At 40.7% G+C, this 23,342-nt stretch overlaps 1 protein-coding gene across 3 annotated transcripts in view; it reads left to right on the top strand.

Moving 5' to 3' along the window:
* EPS8L2 (EPS8 like 2) overlaps positions 1-21,883 on the top strand; it is a 97,315-nt gene extending 75,432 nt beyond the window's left edge. For all 3 annotated transcript variants that reach the window (XM_035122136.2, XM_035122161.2, XM_035122154.2), the window contains 13 exons: positions 2,487-2,566; positions 3,144-3,270; positions 3,710-3,798; positions 6,343-6,417; positions 7,381-7,529; positions 8,229-8,355; positions 10,204-10,313; positions 12,276-12,387; positions 13,522-13,638; positions 14,413-14,527; positions 15,995-16,178; positions 17,029-17,161; positions 18,586-21,883. In XM_035122136.2, coding sequence (XP_034978027.1) covers positions 2,487-2,566; positions 3,144-3,270; positions 3,710-3,798; positions 6,343-6,417; positions 7,381-7,529; positions 8,229-8,355; positions 10,204-10,313; positions 12,276-12,387; positions 13,522-13,638; positions 14,413-14,527; positions 15,995-16,178; positions 17,029-17,161; positions 18,586-18,657 — 1,490 coding nt within the window. In that variant the 3' untranslated portion in view covers positions 18,658-21,883. The remainder of the gene's footprint in view (positions 1-2,486; positions 2,567-3,143; positions 3,271-3,709; positions 3,799-6,342; positions 6,418-7,380; positions 7,530-8,228; positions 8,356-10,203; positions 10,314-12,275; positions 12,388-13,521; positions 13,639-14,412; positions 14,528-15,994; positions 16,179-17,028; positions 17,162-18,585) is intronic.
* The last annotated feature ends 1,459 nt before the right edge of the window (positions 21,884-23,342 follow it).

Raw genomic sequence — 23,342 nt, 5'->3', positions numbered from 1 at the left:
CGGCGTTCGTAAACCGAGGTGTTCGTAAACCGAGGTTCCACTGTAGCTGAGTTTCCACCCCATTTTTAAAGTTATTAATTTGAAGGACATATGGGGTGGGCAGGATGAACTCTTTGAGTGTGAGAACCAGGATTCTGGACTGGATCAGGTGCACTGGATCTGTCCCTGGAACACTGACTCTTCTTGTTCAAGAACTCTCCTCCCTTCCAGAGGGGAGGGTTTGCAGGCGGGGCCCGTTCCCTGCATCTGCAAGGGGGCGTGTTCGGCCTCCTGCATTAGCCCCCTCCGCCACTGCGTCATACTCCTCAGCCTGCCAATAGGGTTTGCTGGGGGGCGGAGCCTGGCTCCATTTAAACGGCTGTGGCAGTGGGGATCTTTCTCTTTGCTTCCTGCCCTCATCGGATCACCCGCCCTCCCTCCCTTTAGGCATTGCTTTGCTTTGACCTTGCTGTGGACTTCGGTTGGTCGCCTTGGTTGCCCAAGGGGCCTGGTAGGAGTTTTTTTTTTATCCATTTGGCAAATTGGCACCGGCCTCTTGATTTTTTGCCTACCTCATAGCAATTCGTCACAACTTTTGGTATTGGCGGTTAGGCATTGGATTATTCAATATGTGATGTATCTGTGTTGTGTGTGTCGGAGGTCAGGTTCAGGCCATCACCTACCTCCTATCCGGCGGTCGTGGATCCCGTCCGATGCCCTATTGGGGTTAGGGCCATGGCACGACTCCCGGTGACTTCAGGGGAAGCTTCCAGTTGTATTTGCATCAACAAGCTCCTCCCACTGTTCGTTAACCCTAAAGTGTCTCCACACCAGTCGGGTGGAGTCACGTGTTGCGTTCCCATCCAATGCCTAAGCCAATACCACTCACATTCTATAACCAATAAAGTTGTGGCCTTAATGTACCCATTAACCTAAAATCACGTGTCCTTCTGTCTTATTTACTACACGCGGGTGACGGGTCATCGATACCCAATGTTGTTTTCAAAGCAACCAGATTCCACTTTGTGGCAAAGACGTCAGCAAGCATGTGAATAGGAGTGCTCTGACAGATATTGTTTTGTTGAGCTTTCTGAAAGACTCCTTCTGAGTGACTTCGCATTTATGGGATAAGAGGAGAGATCCTCTCATGGACTTGTAACTGGTTAAAGAATTGAGAGTAGGAACAAATACACAGTTCTCAGAATGGAGGGATATCTCCAAGAATCTGTGCCAAGATCTGTGCGTCTTTACTTGTTCATAAATTATCTGCAGTTAGAGGTGTGAATTGAAGTGGTCAGGTTTGCTGTTGGCACCAAATTATTTACTGTAGGATGGTTAAAACAAAAAAGGGAGGGACAGCAAAAAGCTATGAAAGGGTCTTTCCAAACTATGTGAATGGGCGTTAAAATGGAAAATGTGTTTAAATTTGGTAAGGAGGCATAAAGTGATTCACATTGGGGCAAATATACACTCTTGGGGGCTGAGCTCACTGGGACTGCCCAGAGAAGGGATACTGAGTTTTTGGTGGGTATTCCAATGGAAAAATCAGCCCAGTGTGTGGCTGCTGTGAAAAGGTGTACTCTCTTTTGGGGGATCAATAGGGGAGAAAAGAACTGCCAATACCATAATGTCTATTTACAAAACCCTACTTAGAATGGTGTGTGCATCATTCCCCAGAATCCTGGGGTGTAAGCAAGATATTGTAGACCAGACCTAGAAAAGTTTCAGAAGGGTGTAACCAAAACGATTATGAGATTGCAGCAATCTCCCTAAGGATAAAGGTTTAATGGAGAATACGGCTATCAAAGGCTGCTAGCCATGGTGTCTCTGTACGGCTTCCAGTGTTGGAGATAGCATGCCTCTGGGAATCATGGGTTGGGAGAGTCCTGTTGCACTCAGTTCACACTTATAAGCTTCCCATCGGCATTTGGTTGGCCACAGTGGCAACAGAATATTAGACTAGATGGGTCTTTGGTCTGATCCAAGAGGGCTCTTATTTTTATGTTCTCATGTGGCTGAAAAAAGATACACATGAGCTGCTTGCAGGAACTGTGCGCAAGAACAATCTCACTGCAGCTTTTATCAGACAGGTTCTTGGCAGTGAGGCCTTTGCACCTCCCTTTGCAAAACTGAGTCCTGCATCAATAGAATAGATGGAGCTCTGCCAGATCCCACAAAATTAATTGTTTGACTCTTAACGTATGGCTGCTCTTTTGTGTCCAAGTCAACAAAATAAATCAGCAAGGTTTACAGTACTGGCATAGGGTGCCTTATCCTCCTGAGATATTTAATTAGCAATTTTCTCTCCACAATAATTCCCTCTGCTTCCCTTTATAAACAGTCATAAGCCACCATATGTTACAAATAATATTAATAATTATCCATATCAAATGATGCTATGAAGATTATCTCGGTAGAAGCCAATTTTAGAAACCAGGTGTTTTTAATTTCTCTACACTTTTGACCTCTCCTTTTTGATAACTAATTTTTTTTTGTGTGTTTGACAGAATATGACCGACGAAGCTCCAGTTCTCAGGATTATGAAGAGTCCCGGGCAATTTTAGCACAGAAGATTGAAAAAGAAACGGTTAGCTGTGACTTTAAAAAAAAAACAAACACAAAAAACTTATGTGGGAGGATGAGAAAAGGGGGTGAACAGGGTGGAGATACATTTTCTAAGGATGAAACCAAATACAATGTTAATTCTGTGAACACAAGTCATGTTCAGTTTTGTAATGTAAATAGCAGCTGTGGAGGTAAGCCAGAGCAGCCTAAGGACCATGGGGGTGGGGAGGAAAAGTTTGATGTTCTCTCTTGTTGTCAGGGTCCCAACAAAAATTGCTTATTTGAATCTGATATTTTCATTTCAAGGGAATCTTCCAGTGGTGCCAATGGCAGGAAATGAGAGAATTAAACTCCCCCAACCACATTAGTCCTGGGGCTGCTCAAGCGGCCCCTACCGGTGCTATTTATACACATGCATGCACGCGCACACACACAAACACAAACAAACAAACACACAGTGCACATTATCTGCATTCACAGAAATAGCATCTCATCTGGTTTGGTCTTCAATGGCGAGGGACAGAAGGGACAAAGAGGGAGGCATGCACAGCGTCTGGCTCTCTTTGCATTTTAATTTTTTTTCATTTGTCTCTTTGCAGCAAATCCTAAACTGCACTCTAGATGATATTGAGCTGTTTGTTGCCAAGCTTCAGAAAGCTGCAGAAGCATTCAAACAGCTGAACCAAAGGAAGAAAGGAAAGAAGAACAAGAAGAAAGGTCCAGCAGGTATAAAGGACCAGACTGCCAGCTTTGGGGCAGGGGTGGGGAACCAGAGTTAAAGCTAAATGCATTACTTTTGGTAAATGCACCACCATAGCCACTTAGTGGGCTGTGAAAATTAGTGTCCCGGGCTTTTTTAGACTAATCCACCCATGTACCGTCTGAAATTAAGCGGTGCATTGGTTGCCAGATGTGAAATACATTGGCATTATTTTCAGCTTTCCTACCCCACTATTAAGACTGCTGAGAGTTGCTGGGAGACTCCCATTCCCTTCACAGAACTACAGTTCCCAGAATTTCCTGAGAAGAGGGGTTAACTGGGAACTGTAGTTCTGTGAAAGGCATAGGAGTCTCCCGGCAACTCCTAGCTAATATGATCTCTTCTAAAAACCACACGGTTTTAACTTCCTCTCTTTATATTCACTGTTGTTTTTTTGCTTTAAAGAGGGAGTTCTGACTCTGAGGGCAAAGCCCCCAAATGAGGCTGAATTCGTTGACTGCTTCCAGAAAACAAAGTTGGCACTAAATCTCTTGGTAAGAACCAAAATGCACAATATAATTTGTCTCTACACTAGACAGGCAATAGTATGCTCCTATACTTCATGCCATCATCTTATACCAAGGAAGGATTATGGTATTACATTCAAAGAACACAGTTTCTCCGTATCAGGACAATATCAAGGCTGTGTACTTGGCTCTGCTTGAGAAAAAGAAAGATGAGAAAGCAGAAGGGCAGTACAACTTTCCTCCTGCACCAAAGCCACTCTTCCTCCCTGCCTTCTGACTAGTCCAGTCAATCAAAAATGTACTGTTTAGCCAAAGGCCATAACAAATCTAAACAACACGTGGCCCACTATTAACTTCAGCAAGTATCACACTATGGAGGAGAATGCTGTTGGGGCACGCATTGCTTGATTGTCTGTGCAAGCCCTTAACAAGCCATAATCTGTGTGTCATATAATAAAAATCTCCTGCTAATCCCCATGTAGCTGAGTGGGAGAAGCACCAGTGCCATGAATAGGCTTGCCATCCATCAGGAAAATTCCTGACATGCCCTGGTTTTCAGGTGTAAAAATGGCGTGGGGGGGGGAGCTCAACAATTTTGGAGTCTTCCTAAAAAAAGCTCAATTTTACTTTTTTGAAATGTGGCAACCCTAACCATGAACAGTTTCTGAACTGGCACTCGCCCATATATTTTCACACACTCAGTTGCCCCTATATCGGTCACAGTAGAAATAGTTAATGGGCAAGATATCAGTAAAGCAGAATACTGTCATGTATTGAGGAGCCACTGTTTCCACTTCAACAAAGAGAGGTGTTGTTTGCCACTACAGCAAATTCCCAGCAATGTAAATAAAAGGGGCATTCATCTGAACGCCTGCTGGCTGCATTTGACATCCTCCTAAATCCCTTTCATTGTTTCCCTTTCCAACACAGCCCATTTTAAATACAAATACCGGTATTTGAGGTTTTGGGTGCACCAGTGACCTGCAATTTGTGTGGTAACTCTGTCACTAAAGCAAGCTCTGTACAAGTTAAACTTTGAAATCCAAACTAATATTTAGATTGGAAGACTCTTGGCTCAAGAACCTGGATTTTTTGCTGGTGTTACTCTATACAGTACCATGTATGTTGGTTGCTAGTGTAATATGAATAATATCAGGAATGCCTTAGGCCAGGGTTGCAATGACGGGGGCAAACCTGTGACCTTCCAGGTATTAATGGACTGCAACTTCCTTCAGGCCTATTCAGCATGGCCAGTGGTCAGGGATAATGAGCATTGTGGGCTAGCAGTATTTGGAGAGCCGAGGTTTCCCATTTCTACTTTTAGACCTCAGTGTAGCATTGTCTGTTCAAATATGCCAGATAACTTACTGGGCTTGGATTGCTCAGGAAGTTTCCCCTTTTTTCCAGTTACAATGATAGAACATTATTCCAGTGCTGTTTCCAACAGCAACCATGCAGATGGCTCTGGAAGCTGACAGATAGGGACCATGGTGATGGCCACCCCTGTTGAGAGCCAGTGTGGTGTAGTGGTTAAGAGCAGTGGACTCATAATCTGGTGAACCGAGTTCGCTTCCCCGCTCCTCCACATGCAGCTACTGGGTGACCTTGAGACTCCTTAAGAGAAATGAAAGGCAGGATATCAAGTCCAAACTCCTCCTCCTTCTCTTCTTCTTCTCCTTCTTCTGTTCATTTGCAGCATCTGTCACTCAGATGAAAGTTCCATTTAACTATCATGGCTAAGAGCTGTTGATAAGTCTATCCTCCTCCTTCATGAATTTGTGTATTTTTTCTTTTTCTTTTTTTTTAAGCCATCTAAGCCAGTGACCAACACAACCTGGAGAAGTTGGGGCGTTGTTAGGCAAGAGTTAATAAATGGCTACTCTTTAGTTTTCTGTGGATTCATTGTCTGGGTAGGAATGGATTGATGCAGCTGTTTTAGTTTTAACCGAGTGTACATGTGTGTGGATACTAATTATTTTTATGTTATTTCTGTGAATTTACCCTGTTTTTCTGCCATAAAATATAGCGTAACACCTAAATAAATAGCAGAGGGCTAACACATAAACTCTCCAGTTATGACAAAGCTTGACTCCCATGGCAGCTAAACCTTACTTCAAGGTTTGGAATTACAGCTAAACATTTCTGCTTTTCTGATTTCATTTCTGACTATGAAAATTTAAGAAAACAGTGATATCTCTGTACCTTAGGGCCTTTCAGACAACTTGTTTATTAAGCATACACCCTGATTTGTTTACAGGCAGATTAGACAACATTGGCTATTTAATGAGCATCCATTTTCATTTGTGGAGAGGTTTGATGACATTGCACCAAATGATGTGTTACCTCACACTTTCCAGTGCTTTTTCCTGTCACTTTCCTTATTGCAAAAAGTCTGATATTTTGGAGCAGTGAGGTTGTCGCACAAGACCTCCCAATCAACTATAATTGCACAAACTGAATTTTCCAATGTGTAGTTGAATCCTACTTGAAAATAGCAATAGTGTGGAAGCACCCTTAGAATCAGCAAATCAAATTTAGTTTAAACCTGATTTCATTTTTTCCCTTTTTTAGGCCAAACTGAGAAAACATATCCAGAATCCAAGTGCTTCAGAATTAGTGCATTTCCTGTTTGGACCATTGGAATTGGTATAATTGTCTTTACTATATAATCTCAACATTCTTCCTTATGCATTGCTACCATAATAATTGCCTGGCATAGAGAGTAATAACCCATTTAAGGGTACATCTTATTACTGAGGTTCCGTTCAGAAATTGCCTATAAATTAACAAATGTTAAACGTGTTTTTAGATACGGTATATGTAACATATTTATAACTATAAACTTTCATTGGACAACAACCTCTTATTTGTTCCAAAGGATTACACTGGAGGATTGAAGTGAGTCAAAAGATGGCCAGAAACTCATGACAAAAGACTGAGGCTCTTAGTTCAGTTTCTCCCATTGCTACAGCATTGGGATGGGAAAAATCTTCACTTGGTGAATTCCTTTGCTGAGCAGGAACCCTTATAGTAATATTTACAGGCTCTGAATGTTACAGCCCTATGCCAGCTTGCTCAGGGTAGCTAAATTGGTGGGTGATGGAGGTCTATTTTCTGCTACAAATGCTACGTACTAAAAGGGTAATCATGTTGTGAGAACTCAACAAGCAGAATTGGCATTAAAGAATGTAGACAGTACATTACCTCCTATTCATCACCCAACGGGTGTATAAATCCTATTGGAATGGCTCTGTGATGTGTCTGGCATAACCCATGTTGTGCTATAAGTGCTAATGTGCAACACCTTGTTTATATAATGAAGATTAAAGTGAAAACCTCCTCCATGTTAACTTTGCCAAGTGTGCTTGCAGCTAAAATGTGGGAGTACAGTGAAGATTCAATTCAGGAGCTATCCTGAGAATACACAATAATATTATTTTGGAAATAGCCCACTGAACTGCTTGAATATGACTATCCATTTTGCTTTTTAGGCTTTCCATTAGCTACCCAGTATAATACTTTCAGTAGAGAGTTGGAGTCTGGTTTTCTTTCAAACATCTTGAAACACCTCTGAAAACCCTCTTATGTGATTTCTCATATGTAATCCAGATAGTCAATAGCTGTGGAGGTCCTGAAGTTGCAAGGTCTGTCGTCAGCCCGCTTCTTTCTAGAGATGCCACAGATTTCCTGAAAGGGCACCTGACACCAAAGGAGATGACGCTGTGGGAGTCCTTGGGGGAGACATGGACAAGGTCAAGGTTAGTTTGAAGGAGAGCCAAGGAGAGAACCAGAAGAGAATATAAAGTTGGCTGAAGCTGGTGAAGGAGAGAGCCCCTTGAGAGATCACATGAACAGAAGCATTAACTGGGTCAATAATGTTCATTTCTTTAGAAAATGGGGCAGAATATCTCAACTTGCAGTATCGGCTTAAAACTTTATGAAGGAGTTCTGAAACTAGATTTTTCTCTGACACAAACAACACACATACACACCTCTTTAGAAACCTATCAATGTTTCTAAAGGTATTGGAAGCAGAACAAAAAAACAACATTTTAGATTGGAGTCCAACAGTAGGTGTTAAGAGACTGAAAACTGGTTTTGTGAGTAGCAATGCTTGATTTGCTTCTCTTGTGTGCACACTACACAATTCTCTTCCCACCCCAATAGTTTTTAACCATTGAAAAACCCGTAAAACCTGTTTACCAAAACCCAAAGTGGGATGGGTGTCTACACCATGGTCAGCAATTTGCCTTTCAATCTCTATTCAACTCTACAGGGGGGGGCACTCTGTCTCCAGCCTTATTTGGTCACTTAGGTCAATTAGTGGCCTAAAAGCATCAGTCTGCTGACTTCTAAAATACGTGTTGGACTTTTAGAATGACAACTGTAACCTAGAATAGTACAGTGTGCCATAAGGTTCTTGCAGCATATAAACTTCTTCTCAATGTGTTTCCAAGAGCTGAGTGGCCAAGAGAAGCCAACATCCCAAGCTATATTCCAAAGTTCCGCAACGGATGGGAGCCACCTCTAGAAATACTCCGTGGAGCCCCTTGGGAAATAGATATTGGCCACCTGCAAGAAGAGGTGAGACTCAGGCTTAACTCAATCCCCTCCTTATTTCTCTTCTTTCATCTTACTCATTTAGTGGGCTGGATACCCTGCAAGCATACAAGTAGGCCGATGTATGGCTAATAAAGGAAAAATTATTCCAATGAAATGCCTACTTCTTTTTGGTATTCCTATTGTTTCTCACATGAATAGATGATCAAATACACACTGAGAGCTGTTTATACTAGAGTAACCCAACACAATCTAGCTGACAACACACATATGCAGAAGCAGCCTTCCATATGCATATCTCTACCTGCAAAAGGAAATGCACAAATGGATGTTCTGTGTGATGCTGAAAGAAATCCTCCAGACCAGTGAGATTGGCCATAATAGGAGGGAGGGAATAGAGTTGAATTAATTGCACCTCCAGTTCTCTTCCTGTAACCTCATGAAATGCACTGTCACTAATCATCTGGCTAGCACTGCATGTCTGCAGCCCTGATTGCCAGATGGCATTTTGCAGCAGCCCACTATCAGAAGCAAGCATGCATATAGCTCAACTGAGGCCATTGTTTCAGTTTTGTTTCCTCCTTTTCGTTGATAGAATGTATTGTAGCATTGATAGAATGTATTGTAGCAATATCGGTCAAATTGCACCTCTATAAAAATCAAATATTTGAGCAGAGAATCAGACCTACGGAGGCTACAAATTAATATGACAGGAACTGAAGAACCCCCTTAATTCGAATCAGAAGTCCACCAGCTGTGTACAGTATTTTAGCTTAGGAAATTTATTGGGTGGGAAATGGTGATGATCATGATGCCATTGCTTAGTGGTAGTTTTGCATGCTGAAACCATCCCATGTTCAGTCCCTGATATCTCATGGTATCAGGAAACAGGTAACTGGAAAGATTTCTTTCTCAGATCCTGGATAGTTGCTGCAAGTCAGAGTAGACAATAATGAGCCTCAGGAGACAAATAAGCTGATCTAGTATGAGAAAGATTCCTAAATTGCTTCTAAACTTACTGTGTGAACATTCACATTTGAGTTCATCTGCTTCAGGGAAGTGGCACCTAATGTCAGGGGTGCTGTTAGGAAATTTTACTGCAGGCCTCCTATCACCTGCCACTTTCCACAATTTTGCATTTAAACCCCTTTAAAAAAACCAAATACAACTTTGCTTATAGAACAGCTGGGGGCACTACAAAGTGCAATGCTGGCCAGATGCCAGTTATCCTCTGCTTTAATTTATTTTATTTTATTTCTCTGAATTTGCATATCCAAAATGTTACACAGATTAATGTTCTGGATTGTGTCACTAGCAACACTTTGCCCAGTGGTGTTTATGGAATACTGCACCATATTCATGTGAGAAGCAAACATAGTGGGTTAAAAAAAAAGTAATATTACACAGCTAACTGGAAAGACACAGAAACACAGGTTTCAAAGGTCAAATAAATGTTCACTGGAAGAACAGGAGGCATTCATTGCTAATACCAAACCCTGCCCCAGAAGTGAAACACTTGTTACCCTTTGTACTGTTGCATTGACTCCCAAGTAAAGTCTCCTTCAAACACATGTGGCTGCTGCCAACCACCACACCCACCTTGCTGTCATTTGATCTTCTATCTTCTAATGCAAGAAATAGAGTGAGCACTGCCTGGCAGGTAAATCATTAGTGTTGTCTTATTTGCACTTTGAGAGGCTCAAACAGCTGCTTTCTAGTTAGTGCAAAGCTACCCAGATCTGGCTCCTTCTTCAAGAAGAGGCATAAGTTAACCAGTATACCGCTACATTTCAGTTTCATGACTTTGAATGCTGAAAATGTTGACATGCTGTATCCCAGTTTGGCAATAATATTTCTTCCATTTTATCTAAGCTGTCATCACCTAATGGATATTCCAGCCGGAACATAAAGCCTATCCAGACATCTGATCAAAGTCCAGCAGTGGATGCTTTTGCTCAACATGTTACTCAACATGTGAACAGGTAATTTCTAGCATATAGGTGTTCCCAAAGTATGTCCACCAACCACCAGTGGTCAATGAACTTCATTCAGGTGGTCTGTCCTCATTACTGACAGCTGCATCTAGAGAATGAGTAAATGCTAACCCAATGATGTCAGCTGACACTTTTCTTCAGCTATATGTAACTGGCGAAATGCGAGTCAGTGACACCCATGTATCTCCCTGTAGTGTAGGCCTAACTACCTGGTTGTGGAGGGCAGAAGTTATCCTTAAGGTTTCCATTCTGCTGGTACCAACTATTCCTTCAAATGACTCACTATGTTACTGGCATGCTTCACACAATGTAAACATAGCTCACATTCTCCTGCTTATTCCTAGCTTCTTTTCTGAGAACTGCTGGAAAAGATTACCACCTCCCTTCCTGTCTAGTATGTTAGGGCTCCCTGTGTCTTGATTCCGAGTTCTGGTGCAAAAAGATGACTTCATCCTTTAACCACTTATGAGGTTTTGTGAAGGTTTATTGGTGGGAATGCCAAATGTTGTCCCAAATCAGCAAGACTGAACAAAGAACACAAGAAGAATTCTCCTAGCAAGCTCAGACATTAATGCAAAGTGTGTACAGTCGTACCTTGGAAGTCAAATGGAATCTGTTCTGGAAGTCCATTCGACTTCCAAAATGTTCGAAAACCAAAGTGTGGCTTCCAATTGGCTTCAGGAAGCTCCTGCACACAATTAGAAGCTGCAGAAGTCCCGTCGGACGTTCAGCTTCCAAAAATAGTTCACAAACCAGAACAGTCCCTTCAGGGTTTGTGACATTCAGGAGCCAAAATGTTTGAAAACAAAGCTGTTTGAAAACCAATGTATGACTGTTTATCACATTACCAGTGAACCACCTGAAAAAGGCTTTGAGGAGGGTTTTTAAAAGTGAGTGTATTAGAGGGATCTTTAGTGGATATGCAGGAAAATCCTTACATTCAAACCAGTAATACTAATAAAAAGTAGTAGAGTAATGAGGTCTTTTTTCCCATGAAAGATGTTGATATAAGCCTAAGAAAGCTTTTGATTAATAGAAGGGAATAATGGTTGCTTGAGAAAAGTAATATTATTAAGTGTTCTGAAACTATGCAAGTGGCAAGTGATAAAAATACTTGTGTGTTATCTCAGCCTGTAAACCTGTCCTCAAATAATACTGTATTGTGTTGTTTTTTAAAAAATATCAGTCAGGTAAGAACTTTCTAGTCTCAGTGACTCTGATCTAGCTCCAATATATGGCATACAAATGCTAGAGTCACCATATTAGTCTCTGCCAGGAAGCGCACACACAAAAGTGGCATCTGAAAGACTTGCATTTAAAGCATATGGCACAATGAATCTTTACGGTGCTAAAAGAAGATATATGCTAGAGCAGGCATCCCCAAACTGCGGCCCTCCAGATGTTTTGGCCTACAACTCCCATGATGCCTAGCGAACAGGACCAGTGGTTGGGGAAGATGGGAATTGTAGTCCAAAACATCTGGAGGGCTGAAGTTTGGGGATGCCTGTGCTAGAGGAACAGATGATCCTGACTGAGAAAGTACATCCACATCCATCACAAAAGATGCAGTCCCTTCTGCCATTGTACACTTTCTCTTTTAGCTAGTACAACGTGGCCTTAAAAAGCATGACACACTTTCCAGTGCCAATATCCTTCCAAATTCCTGGGTTAGCATGAAATAAATTAAGAGAGCTATTGTGATTTGAATTATAATTTTATTCCAATGGGTTATATTTTTATGCAACTTCGTTTTCTGTTTTAGTATTATGGTTTGCTATGGTTTGCATAGAACCATGTGTTGTTGTTATTATTAGGTAAAGTCTATATACTAGACTAAAATGGAAAAGTATACTGATATATCTTTTTATTTCAATACGTTGTTGTAGATTAGATGGGTTTTTTCCACAGGTAGAGGAGGCCAATCATATTTCCATTATGTCTTTATTGCAGGAATTTTGAGGCACAGGGTATGGCCCCGTCAAAGAGATATGCCAAAATCCGCTATGATTTCACTGCTCGAAATGCCAATGAACTTTCAGTGCTGAAGGAGGAAATTCTGGAGGTAAAAGAATGGAACAAGTGCAGAAACACACCATAGATTTAAAGCACACCCAACACAAGTTCAAAGCACATGACTTCCCCAAAGAATCCTGGGAACCATAGTATTCTCCTCACAGTGCTACAATTTCCAGCACCCTTAAACTACAGTTCCCATGATTCTTTGAGGGAAGTCATGTGCTTTAAATGTGCATTAAATATACTTTAAATCTATGGTGTAGATCTGTCCCAAGACTTTTCAGCCCAACCTTTCAAAACATTATTATCAGAAAGGGTCAGTTGATCACCCTTGCCATGCAGCAATCCTTCTGCCCCCATGGCAATAATGCTATATAGAATATATTGTTACAAGAAAGAAGATTCCAACTAAACATCAGCAGGAACTTTCTGGCAATAAGAGCTGTTTGACACTGCAGCAGATGCCAGCAAGAGGAGGTGGACTCTCCTTCCTTGGAGGTTTTTAAGCAGAGGTTGAGTGGCCATTTGTCATGTATGATCTAGTTGAGATTCCTGCATTGCAAGGGATTAAACTAGATGACCCTTCAGGGTCCCTTCCAACTCTACAGTTCTATGATTCTGTGATTCCAGAGCTATCTGCTGTCTGAAGCCAGAAGAGAGCATACACTGTGTGTGCAGAATTCACAACAATACACTATGTTAAACTAAAGTGTTGGAGAGACTGCACATACAGCTCAAATTCTCTATTTTTAAAGCACTAATAGGGATGAATCAGCAGGGAACTGAAGGCAATGGGGTTTGGGAGACGGGGACCAAAAAGCGGAGGGAAGAAGTGGATGTAAATTTACCTGTTCCTTATTAGCAAGACCTTCCTATAGGCTACTCAGGTATTTTGGAGCAAAAGTCTTTACAGGTTGTTTAGGACAGGAACAGGAAAAGTGCTGCATAGCATAAGCTTGATGCTTTCCAGTATATTGGTGAAAAGAAAGAAATAAAAATGGCAAAGGAGTTACATAAAGGTCATCATAGAAACATAGAATTGTGGAGTTGAAAAGGGACCACAAGGGTCATCTAGTAGTCCAACCCACTGCAGTGCAGGAATCTTTTGCCCAATGTGGTGCTTGAACCATGAATCACTTTTTCCCAGCTGATGAATGTTTTTTTAAAAAAACATTTGCAGGTGTTGGAAGATAATAAACAGTGGTGGAAGCTGCGAAATAGAAGTGGGCAGGCTGGTTACGTCCCATTTAACATCTTGGATCTGGTGAAACTGGAGGATTATGGACTAATTGAACAGGTGAGATTTAGCTATTGATTCACTGCAATCAGACTCTAAAGCAGTTACTTTAAATAATAACCAACTCACTCTGATAGTGTCTACAAAATACAGGTTTCTCCTAGCTTCAAATACTTCTTAAATATAAATGAATGTGAATGAATAAATTTGTGCATATGTTCAGTCTTGAATGCCACGTGAACCTGCAATGGAGCCGTACATTTGATTATTTTTATTATAGGGAGATCAGAGGGGCATACATAGTTCTCTTCCCCAATTTTATCCTCGTGGCAATCCTGTGTACAAACTTATTATGGTTCTTTAGAGTTGGGGCTGGCAGCCTTTCAAATAGACCACCGTCCTCTCACAGGATTATCCTCTGTAAAGAATGATATGTGACCTAATGCGTTTGCATAAATAGCCAAAGGCCCATCTCCACTGTCAGCAGTACCATGTGCCCAACAGCAGTCTAGTATGTTGGAGTTGCCAGTATGCTCATCAGCTGGCAAATAGGAATATCTGTGGTCAACACAGAATGAAAGTGGAGACTCCATAGATCATGCAGCAGGAGCAGGAGCAGGAGCAGGAGCAGGAGCAGGAGAAGGAGAAGGAGAAGGAGAAGGAGAAGGAGAAGGAGAAGGAGAAGGAGAAGCAGTGCTGTGATACTGGTAGTTCAGCTCTTATAGATCTTCATGCCAGCAGTTGGGAATGGAAGACTGTAGGAATCTGTGTTTTTTATTGAAGTGATAAAAGGAAAGCATTCCACTTAATGGGACACCTTTTTTTAATTTGTAGAAATACAAAGGAGACTTGAGTCCAAGGGGAACTGGACCATCCAGCCCCTCACATAAGTTACCCGCCAGCTATGCTGGGGAAATGCTCGCCCGAAATTCTCCTGATGCCAAAGAACGTAAGTATACAATTGTCAGAATGCCTTGCACTCTTAACAAGCTGTGTTTTATATTTTCTGACATGGTATGCAACTGATACTATAACGGCCAAAAACCCTGATCTTTAGTCTGAACACTTCAGCTAAAAACACTTCGTGTGCGAAAATTCGTACTTTGGTTTCAACTTCCAAAATACAAGGGGTGGGGGAGTACCACGTATAGCATCACACATATGTATAAAGGGCAACTTGAAAATTTACATTGCAGCCTTGATCCTTGCCCAATTGTTGGAATGAAACACATGTGATTTGTACATCATGATCTTTTAAGCTAATCCGAGAACACATATTGTGCACATATAAGTGTCAAAACCTTAGATCAAAATGTTACATAAGAAATGGCCCCTGGATATTTGATGTTCTCTTCCTCTCAGTTAAAATGCTCAATGTGTGCCATCCTTTTAAACATAAACTCTGGTAGGAGTAGTTAAAATCAGTCATAATGACTGTAGATTAACTGCAAAAGGCATGCAAATACTCACAAAATAACCTTAGCCCTATTCATTTTTTAAAGAGAAGAACTTTCAGGGGAAGGACTTTGGAGTGGAAAAGGTGTGGGAGGGGGGTGCATATTGCTCTCCCTATTCATACTATGACTCCTAACTACTTTTCTCCACGTGGGGCTTAACATGTGCATTTAGCCATACAAACACCTGGAGGTGAACATGGAGCAGAAAAATGTGGGTGGGGAAAAGATTAAGCATTTGTTTTTCATGTGTACTTAACTCCAGAGGATAGCTGCAGAAGTAATACTGCTTGCTTATCCTAACCCAGGCACCCCCAAACTTCGGCCCTCCAGATGTTTTGGACTACAATTCCCATCATCCCTGACCACTGGTCCTGTTAGCTAGGGATCATGGGAGTTATAGGCCAAAACATTTGGAGGGCCACAGTTTGGGGATGCCTGTCCTAACCTGAATACTCACCTCTATTTACCTAAACTGGTTAAATTGATATAAAAGGGTAATTCTTCAATTTGAACAAATTGGTTTTCATTTGGGCTTTGTGCAGCTGCAAATTTCAGACCAACCAACTAAAGCTTTAGCTGAGGTAATGGCTGGGGATGATTTTAATTAGTGAGGGGGGGAAAATAAGCAATGCAGATGAGAGAGAACTTGTTATTTTTGGAAGCAATATTGGTTCTGGTGTGTTTGTTAAAATAGATGGTAAGGAAACTATTAAAGTTGGCCTTTCTTTCTAATAACAAATGGTTGCTTTTGTTTGTTAAATTCCGAGTTCTTTTTCATTCTTTCGTATGTAGAAGCCTATGAAGATTTGGTAATTTGCAAATACATTTAAATTTTAACCAATTAATTAGCCAGGAGATAGATGATTAAATAATTGTTCATTGAAGAATTGTTCATTAATCAGTTTGACAACCCTTGTACCATCCCTCCCCTTCTCTCCAAATTTATGGGCTGTTTTTAGAACTGATTCATCATATGGATGAGGTCAACGATGAACTGCTGAAAAAGATCACCAATATCAAAGTACAACCACCCCAGAGAAACTTTAAAGTAGAGAAGACTCAACAGGTTCATGTGCCCCTGACCTTCGAATCCAATGCTGAGGAGGTCAAAGCATGGCTGGAAGCAAATTCTTTCAGCAAAGGGTGTGTTTCTTTTTCTACTCTTCTTTCCTTCTCCTCTTGTATTATGCAAGGTGAAATTGGGATAGCAGAATAAGAAGTTTTCTCAGTAACTAAGTTACTTGCACAGCAGGAGTGCAGGGAGAGAAGAAATTCAGAAGGGAGCCCTGCACTCCAAGCTACATGTTTTCTCAGGTCTCTGTTGTTTTGAGAGCTTCTTTCTTCTATCTTCTTTCTTCTGGAATAGTCCAGCTGCTGGAGGAGGGGCATTTCAGAGGAACACAATGTAAAGCTTGTTTGCAGATCACTGGGGTATGTGTGCTCAGTTTTACTCTAGTAGCAAGGGAATGGGTTCTGTTACCTCCACAGTTAATCTTGCAATGGTCAGAAGTTAATATGCCATGAAAGTGATGAATGGGCCTCGGACAGTCTGTTCATTGTATGGGGGTGTCAATACAGTGTCAGGTTGAACCATACAGATGGGAGCATTATATTTACCTAGAATAGCATACAGAGGTGGCAGCACCCACACTGCTGAAAGGGCTGAAGAAAGGGATCTAAAAGTATTTACCATCATGTGCTCTGAAGGTTCCATAGCCATGGAGCTAGGCCTCTTCTCAAATTTCTTACACCTCGAGCACTGAGAAGCTGGCTAAGGGAACTTCTCAAATGAGCATTGAGGTCCTGTTTAATGAAACTTAAGAATGGAGGCCAAAGTTATGAAACATAACCAAATTACCTGTACATTCAGAACGCCACTTGGCAGCTATTGGACTTTGAGGGACAAGATGTCATTGATGGTCTCCTGTCTTTTTTTTTAATCTCTCAAACCTAATAAGAATTTAAATAAAGCTACTTGCTTATATTTTCCCAGGACTGTGGACCATCTTGGCATACTAACAGGGGCACAACTTTTCTCTCTGAACAAAGAAGAGTTGAAAAAAGTATGTGGAGAAGAGGGTGCCAGAGTGTATAGTAAAATCACAGTGCAAAAGTCTCTCCTAGAGGTAAGATGGCACATTATTTATTAGGACAAAAATATTAGATGATTTCAAGATGGTAAACATTTGAAGGCTGCATCAAGATTGTAAAAAGTAGGTAATAAGAACATTGTTATTGAAGCTAGTTCCTCCTACAGAAGGAGAAGTTGTAGTGCTTGGACTAACAGACTCTGTTTCTCCGGTACAAGAGAATTTGGAATTGTAAATAAGCTTAGGGCAGAAGCAGGCATTCATTAATTTTCCACATTCAAAGCAGAATGTGAATTTTCAGAGCAAGATACATTTTTCAAGGAGCTGATGTAGTTTGCTCACCAACATTTTAAAACTTCATTGACAATACCAGATTACTTGACACAGCCTGCACTTTACTGTAATGTTTCATTGGAATGTGCAGGGTTGCCAAGTTTCAAGCAACCCAAAAATATTTCAAGAAAAGGAGTGACTGAAATGCAATGGTAGTTTCAAAAAACAGTAACTCAAAAACTAATTGCCAGCATTTGAAACTTTAGACACCACTTAAATATACATGTTTGACTGTTTGACAGATAAGTGAATATCATGGGTAAACATGCTCTCATGCCCGCGGTACATTTTAGGGCCTAAAAATTGCCCATTGTGTCGGGGTGGAGAATCTGTGGTCCTTTGGATATTATTGGACTCCACCTCCCATCACTCCCAGCCACCATGACCAGTGATCTGGGATAATGGGAGTTGGAGTCCTATAACATCTGGAGGCCCACACTTGCATTAGTCTTCTTTAGCTGTTGTGATCTTCATTAGTTCCATAATCTATCCTGATTTATGATATATTGCAGTCTCTTATGTATTGATGTATATTCTATCTCTGAAAAGAATTGTGTGTTGAGCTAACATGGTATAGTATAAAAGTTATTGATGCTACCATCAATGAGTGATGAATATACTTGTGTGCAGTATTCCTGAGATTTTATTCAAAACGTACTGGTGAATTTATCTGTGCAGTTATTCCTTTGACAAGCAGCAAGCAAAGCTGGAGGAATGAAACCATAATATGGACCCTAAAATAGTGATGAAATAAGTGGGGAAGCAGTAGAGAATTGGCTGGTTGTGCAGGAGTTGTACAGTTAAGCAAAGTGTATAAGACTTAGTTTTAGGGCAAAATGTTGCAGTGACATCTATCAAGTGTTTTTATTGAGAAACAGATATGAAACCCGCACCTTCAGTGTTTAAGGCACAATAGTTTCTGTCGGTTACAGCTGTGAGCTTTTACCTCTGTTCCTTCCTTTCATCTTTTACTAAAGTCACTCAAATGAGAGCCTGTAATACAGCAAAAAAAATATTTTTTAAAAAAGATAACCCCACAGTTATTGGTATGTCTCACTCAAAGAAATGTATAGTAACTCAAAGGTCACTGAAAAGTTTGCATTCTTTATCTTTTGCTTTTATTCCAGAAAAGCAGAGGGGAGTCGGAGCTTCAAGAAATTATGAAACGACGCCAAGAAAGGATTGATTCTGCTACTTAAGTTTTATCTGCTTATTCCCCACCCCTGCCCCAACATTGTTCACACACACTTGCAAAAAAACAAAAACAAAAAACAAAAAGGGAAAGAGAGCAAAACAAAGAAAAATGAGGAAAAAAAGACTGCTGGAATCAGCACCTAAGCAATGTAAATTGCCATCCAGATTGACTGTTCTTCAAGCACAATTAGTGAGGCCATGCTCCCTCACTAACGTGGCATGCATTGGGAGAGAGGTTCTAGTATTGTATGAAGTATTATTTTTATATCTCCATATTTTATACATAAATGTTATGTGCGTGAAGTTTAGAGCATGGTAAGGATAGGAACTGACGTTCTGAGCAAAGTCTGGATTGAAGCAAAATGGCCTCAAAATGATCTATGGCAGTCAAGCTTCCTGTGTGGCCCTTCACTACTTTCAAAAAGCCTCATAGAATGGGCTGGGGGCAGAAATGATACAAGCCTATAAGGATGTTCTGAGGCCCTGTATTTTGAAAACTACAGGCCGCCTGACCATTCAGTTGTGTTTTTGTACACAACACAAGAAAGCCTGGATTAGCCTAACGTGGGGAGGGGAGGGGAGAGATTACTTCTGGGGCCACTGTTGTGACATGTAAACAAAACAAAACAAAACAAAAAAACCAACACAAGACAAGATGATGATCAACTAGCAGGCAAGTGATTTAAAGTTTGTTTTGGATTTTTCTAGAATGAAGTTGGCAACCAACTAGTCTTTTCACCCTCCCTAGCTCTAAGCTGCATTCACTGCTTTTATATGCCATCAAAAGGGTACAAGGAAGCCATCATGTACAAAACATAGCCACGGTTTATCTGAGGGCAGTTTTAATGTCATAACCCTTAACTGCTATATCTCCAGGGAAAGTTGTAATATGAGCTAAATGCATATTCTGATGTCCTTTGAAAACCTTTAGGCTTAGCAATTGCATTGGTGTCCATGCCCCCCCCCCAGTCATCATACCTTCAAGTCTCCATCATAATATTTGGGACTAACGCTGAATGCCTCCATTCTTGCAAAGTCAAGACCCCACACAGTGCTATTGTGACCCTTAAGGGATGGAGTATCCATGATGTTTAGGTAATTAAATAGTCAAACTATAATGAAAAAAGGAATGTCAGCAGTGTGGATCACATTGGAATTGGTCTTTAGCATTGTATATATATTCATCAGATGCCTTTTCTCACTGATTGATATTAGAAGAAACCTAGAGTCTTTACATTTTGTGCTTTCCATTATTTCACCCATTACTAAGCAGTGCCTAAAACAGGCTTTACAATGAAGAATGACCTTTTGCAACTTGTAGATGAATTGTAATAGTTAGTAACTAAATAAATACAAGAGTTGGGACAACTTTCTCTCTCTCCCTGTACTATACAGTGGTACCTCTGGTTGCGGACGGGATCCGTTCCGGAGGTCCTGTCGGATCCCAAAGTTTCCGCAACCTGAGGACTGCTTCTGCGCATGCACGCGCGGCAAAACCCAGTAAAATACTTCCGGATTTGCCGCATGTGCATCCTGAAGTTTGCGTAATCAGAGGGTTATGTAAATGGAGGTTCGGCTGTACAAGACTATTGTTTTCAAGAATGAAGTGGAGCTGGAAAGAATGGCAAATGGATGCATATTCATATTTCCTTTGTGGCAACCTATTAACTGTGTAATAGTTAATAGTCTTTGCATTCATCCTTATGAGCTACGGCATTACCCAGTTGATCATAACCAATCAAAAGACGATTGAAAATATGAGATTTAATTTCAACCTGATGTGCATTTACCATCCTCAAAGCATCCAGCTATCCAATTTGCAGATTATATGGCCTATTAGACAAATTGGGTTGTATTCAATGTAACACTTAGCAGCACTTTCTGTGGGCAGAACAACTTCCACTTGCACAGTGGTACTTTCCCTCCTCTCCCTTCCCATGCACCCCCTAAATCTGCTCTGGGTTTTCCCCAACCTTCCAGAGCAGAATGGGGGATGGCGCAAAGGGTTAGGTCTGCAAGGGAGATGGGAAGTCCCGCCATGCAACTAATGATCATTCCACTTGTGTTAGCTGAATACCACCCATTCATGTCTAGGGAATATTGTAATGAATTGAAACTTCCATTAAATAAAAAGTTTTCAGTCCACATGATGAAGTAGAAAAAGATGAGAAAATTCATGCAGTACATTCTGTACCTGCCTGGAACCCCTAAGACAATATAAAGCCCCCCCCCTAATTATATTTTTATAATTCTTAGTCAGTTTCATGCTGCAGTTTGATAGTGACAGAGTTTGTAGTCAGTTCATCATGCTAAGATGCAGATGCCACACTGCTCCCTTTTATAGCCAATTATCTCCTTTGGACAATTAGATACAGTATAAGCCAAACCCCACAGCAGCAGTGGCTCTCAGATGCTTTGTCCTTGTTCTGTACATATTATAGGGGATGACTGACTATACCTTTCTCCCACACTTGCTGGGAAACTACTTACCCCAGCATTGTAAAGCATGCAGTTGACATGGGACCACAATGTGTAACAATAGCAGCTGGTGGTGGTCAATAAAACTTTATTTAAGCTTTAATGTCTAGTAGTACATCTGGAAATAGAAGCCTGACAAACTTGTATGAACAAAAATGACTGCTACTTACTCTTTTAATTAGACTTTTGAAGTCTGAAAATGCAAATGTATTTAACCTATAGCTGATTCCTACAAAGACTTGCAACATGTCGTCTGTACAGGTTATGAACAGCCCCATTATACTGTCATTAAAGAAGCTCAATTCCTTTGCATGCCTGGAGAATTTTGCAGGACCAACCTTTAGGAAATACACACATAACTGCTTTATGTTCCTTCATCTATTACTATTATTTGTACATTAGCCACAGTAGATTTAGATTATTTGTACATAAAATGTAGTCAAGGTTCTTAAGAACAAAAACTCATGAAGGTATAACTACATAGATGAAAATTATGTTCACATTATATATTTTAATAGTAGCTGCGCATAGATAATTTAACATGTTAAAAATCAGAGCTAGTATAAAGTTTATATTATATATGGAAGCTGGCAAGTATATCCTTAGCAGAATATGCACTTAATTTTGTTTAACAGACTAAGAGAGCTGATCAAGCAAGCAAACTGCTTGTTATAGAGAGTAACAGTAATGAAAGTCTAGCAAAGTAAAACAAAACCACATCTGAGCTCCCTGAAGGGTGAGAGACAAATATAAGAAATTAATAAATTGCTTTGTTCTGATATTTTAACATGTATTAACAATGGCTAACATTAATAGAAGTGGACATTCTAATTCTATTAAATCTGTGGTGAACATATTATTGGGTATACTGCTGGTAGACCCATTTGGTAAACTACTGTGGCCACAGATACAGCCATAGAATAGTCCTATCTCAGACAAGTCAGTGGACCAACCATTGACTTGGTGACTGCATTTGATAAACCATGTTGACTTAACTGGGAGTATTTGCTGCATATCTAATGGGAAATACCTTTATCTTTGCGGGATTAGATGTATTTGTTCAACCAAACATGACTTGATTAATGATGCTGAACTGTATGTATGTATTGTAAACGGGGGTGGCAAGATGGCTGAAAAATTAAAAGACAACTTACCTATGGTTTGTGTTTATTTCTAAAAGTGTGTCAGCTTTGTAGTTTAAAATTGCACCCTTTATTCCAGTTGCTATATTAATGCTGCACAATATTTGAACGTACAAAAATGTTTAGTTGTACTTATGAGCTAATCAGGTCAGTTTGCCACATCAGTTTGCATGTTTCCCACATTGGTCTTAATGTGTTGTCTAGGAGGCACCTGCATTACTGAAAGTTTCTGAGAGTGCAGCTAATAAATGGGGGCAACAGCTTACTACTAAGAAGGTGCTTCTGGGCTGGGACTAAATACTGTAAACGTGTCATTGAGATATTGCCAATGGGACACTGGCAATGGTTTTTGTTTTTTTGTTTAACTTGCTGGATTTTCCTGAAAGGGAAAATCTGATTAAATGGCCATTTGCTATTCATGTATTGTACAAACCAGAAGCACAAGATTGGGTAATCCAGAACACTGTACAAAATGCAGCTTTGAGCTTTCCCTGCACATTTGTGCCAGGTGAATGTAAACACGGAAAAGAAAGTTGAAATGGAATGTACACTGTAGCTGGTGTAGATTTTACACATGTAGTTACAGGACAGTTCAAGAAAGCTGATTTCTTATTCCATGGGTTTTTGTAAGCCACCACTTATTTCATCAGATCATATGTACACAACAGCTGACTATATCAGGTGATCATCTGGTGATGTACATTACCTATAAGAACTTACTGCAGTTAATCAGTTTCAATGCTACTGTAGTTTGCTTGCTTCTGATCTAGTGGCTTCTTGGGGGTAGAGAAATTCTAATGCAAGCAGGCAAGACCTCAAGCAATATTTTGTACAGTGAATTGCAGAATTGAAGGGGTTGGATGCTTGTGCAGAAAAACTAAGACATGCAGTCTCACAGGTCAATGGTGTGCTCAGGTGAACACTCAAAAAGTGTAGATGGGTGGGGAGCACAAGCAAGCCCTATCTCCAGCACCCTCATTCTACCCCTTCTCAGTTCTCAGCCTTCACCTTGTGTTGCACAAGGAAGTCTGCAGGGAGGTTGTAGATTGTGCAGAGAAGTCAATTTGCAC

The sequence above is a fragment of the Zootoca vivipara genome, chromosome 1 (assembly GCF_963506605.1).
Source record: "Zootoca vivipara chromosome 1, rZooViv1.1, whole genome shotgun sequence".
NCBI classification, from domain to species: Eukaryota; Metazoa; Chordata; class Lepidosauria; order Squamata; family Lacertidae; genus Zootoca; species Zootoca vivipara.
This window is presented reverse-complemented; position numbering and strand designations above follow the sequence as displayed.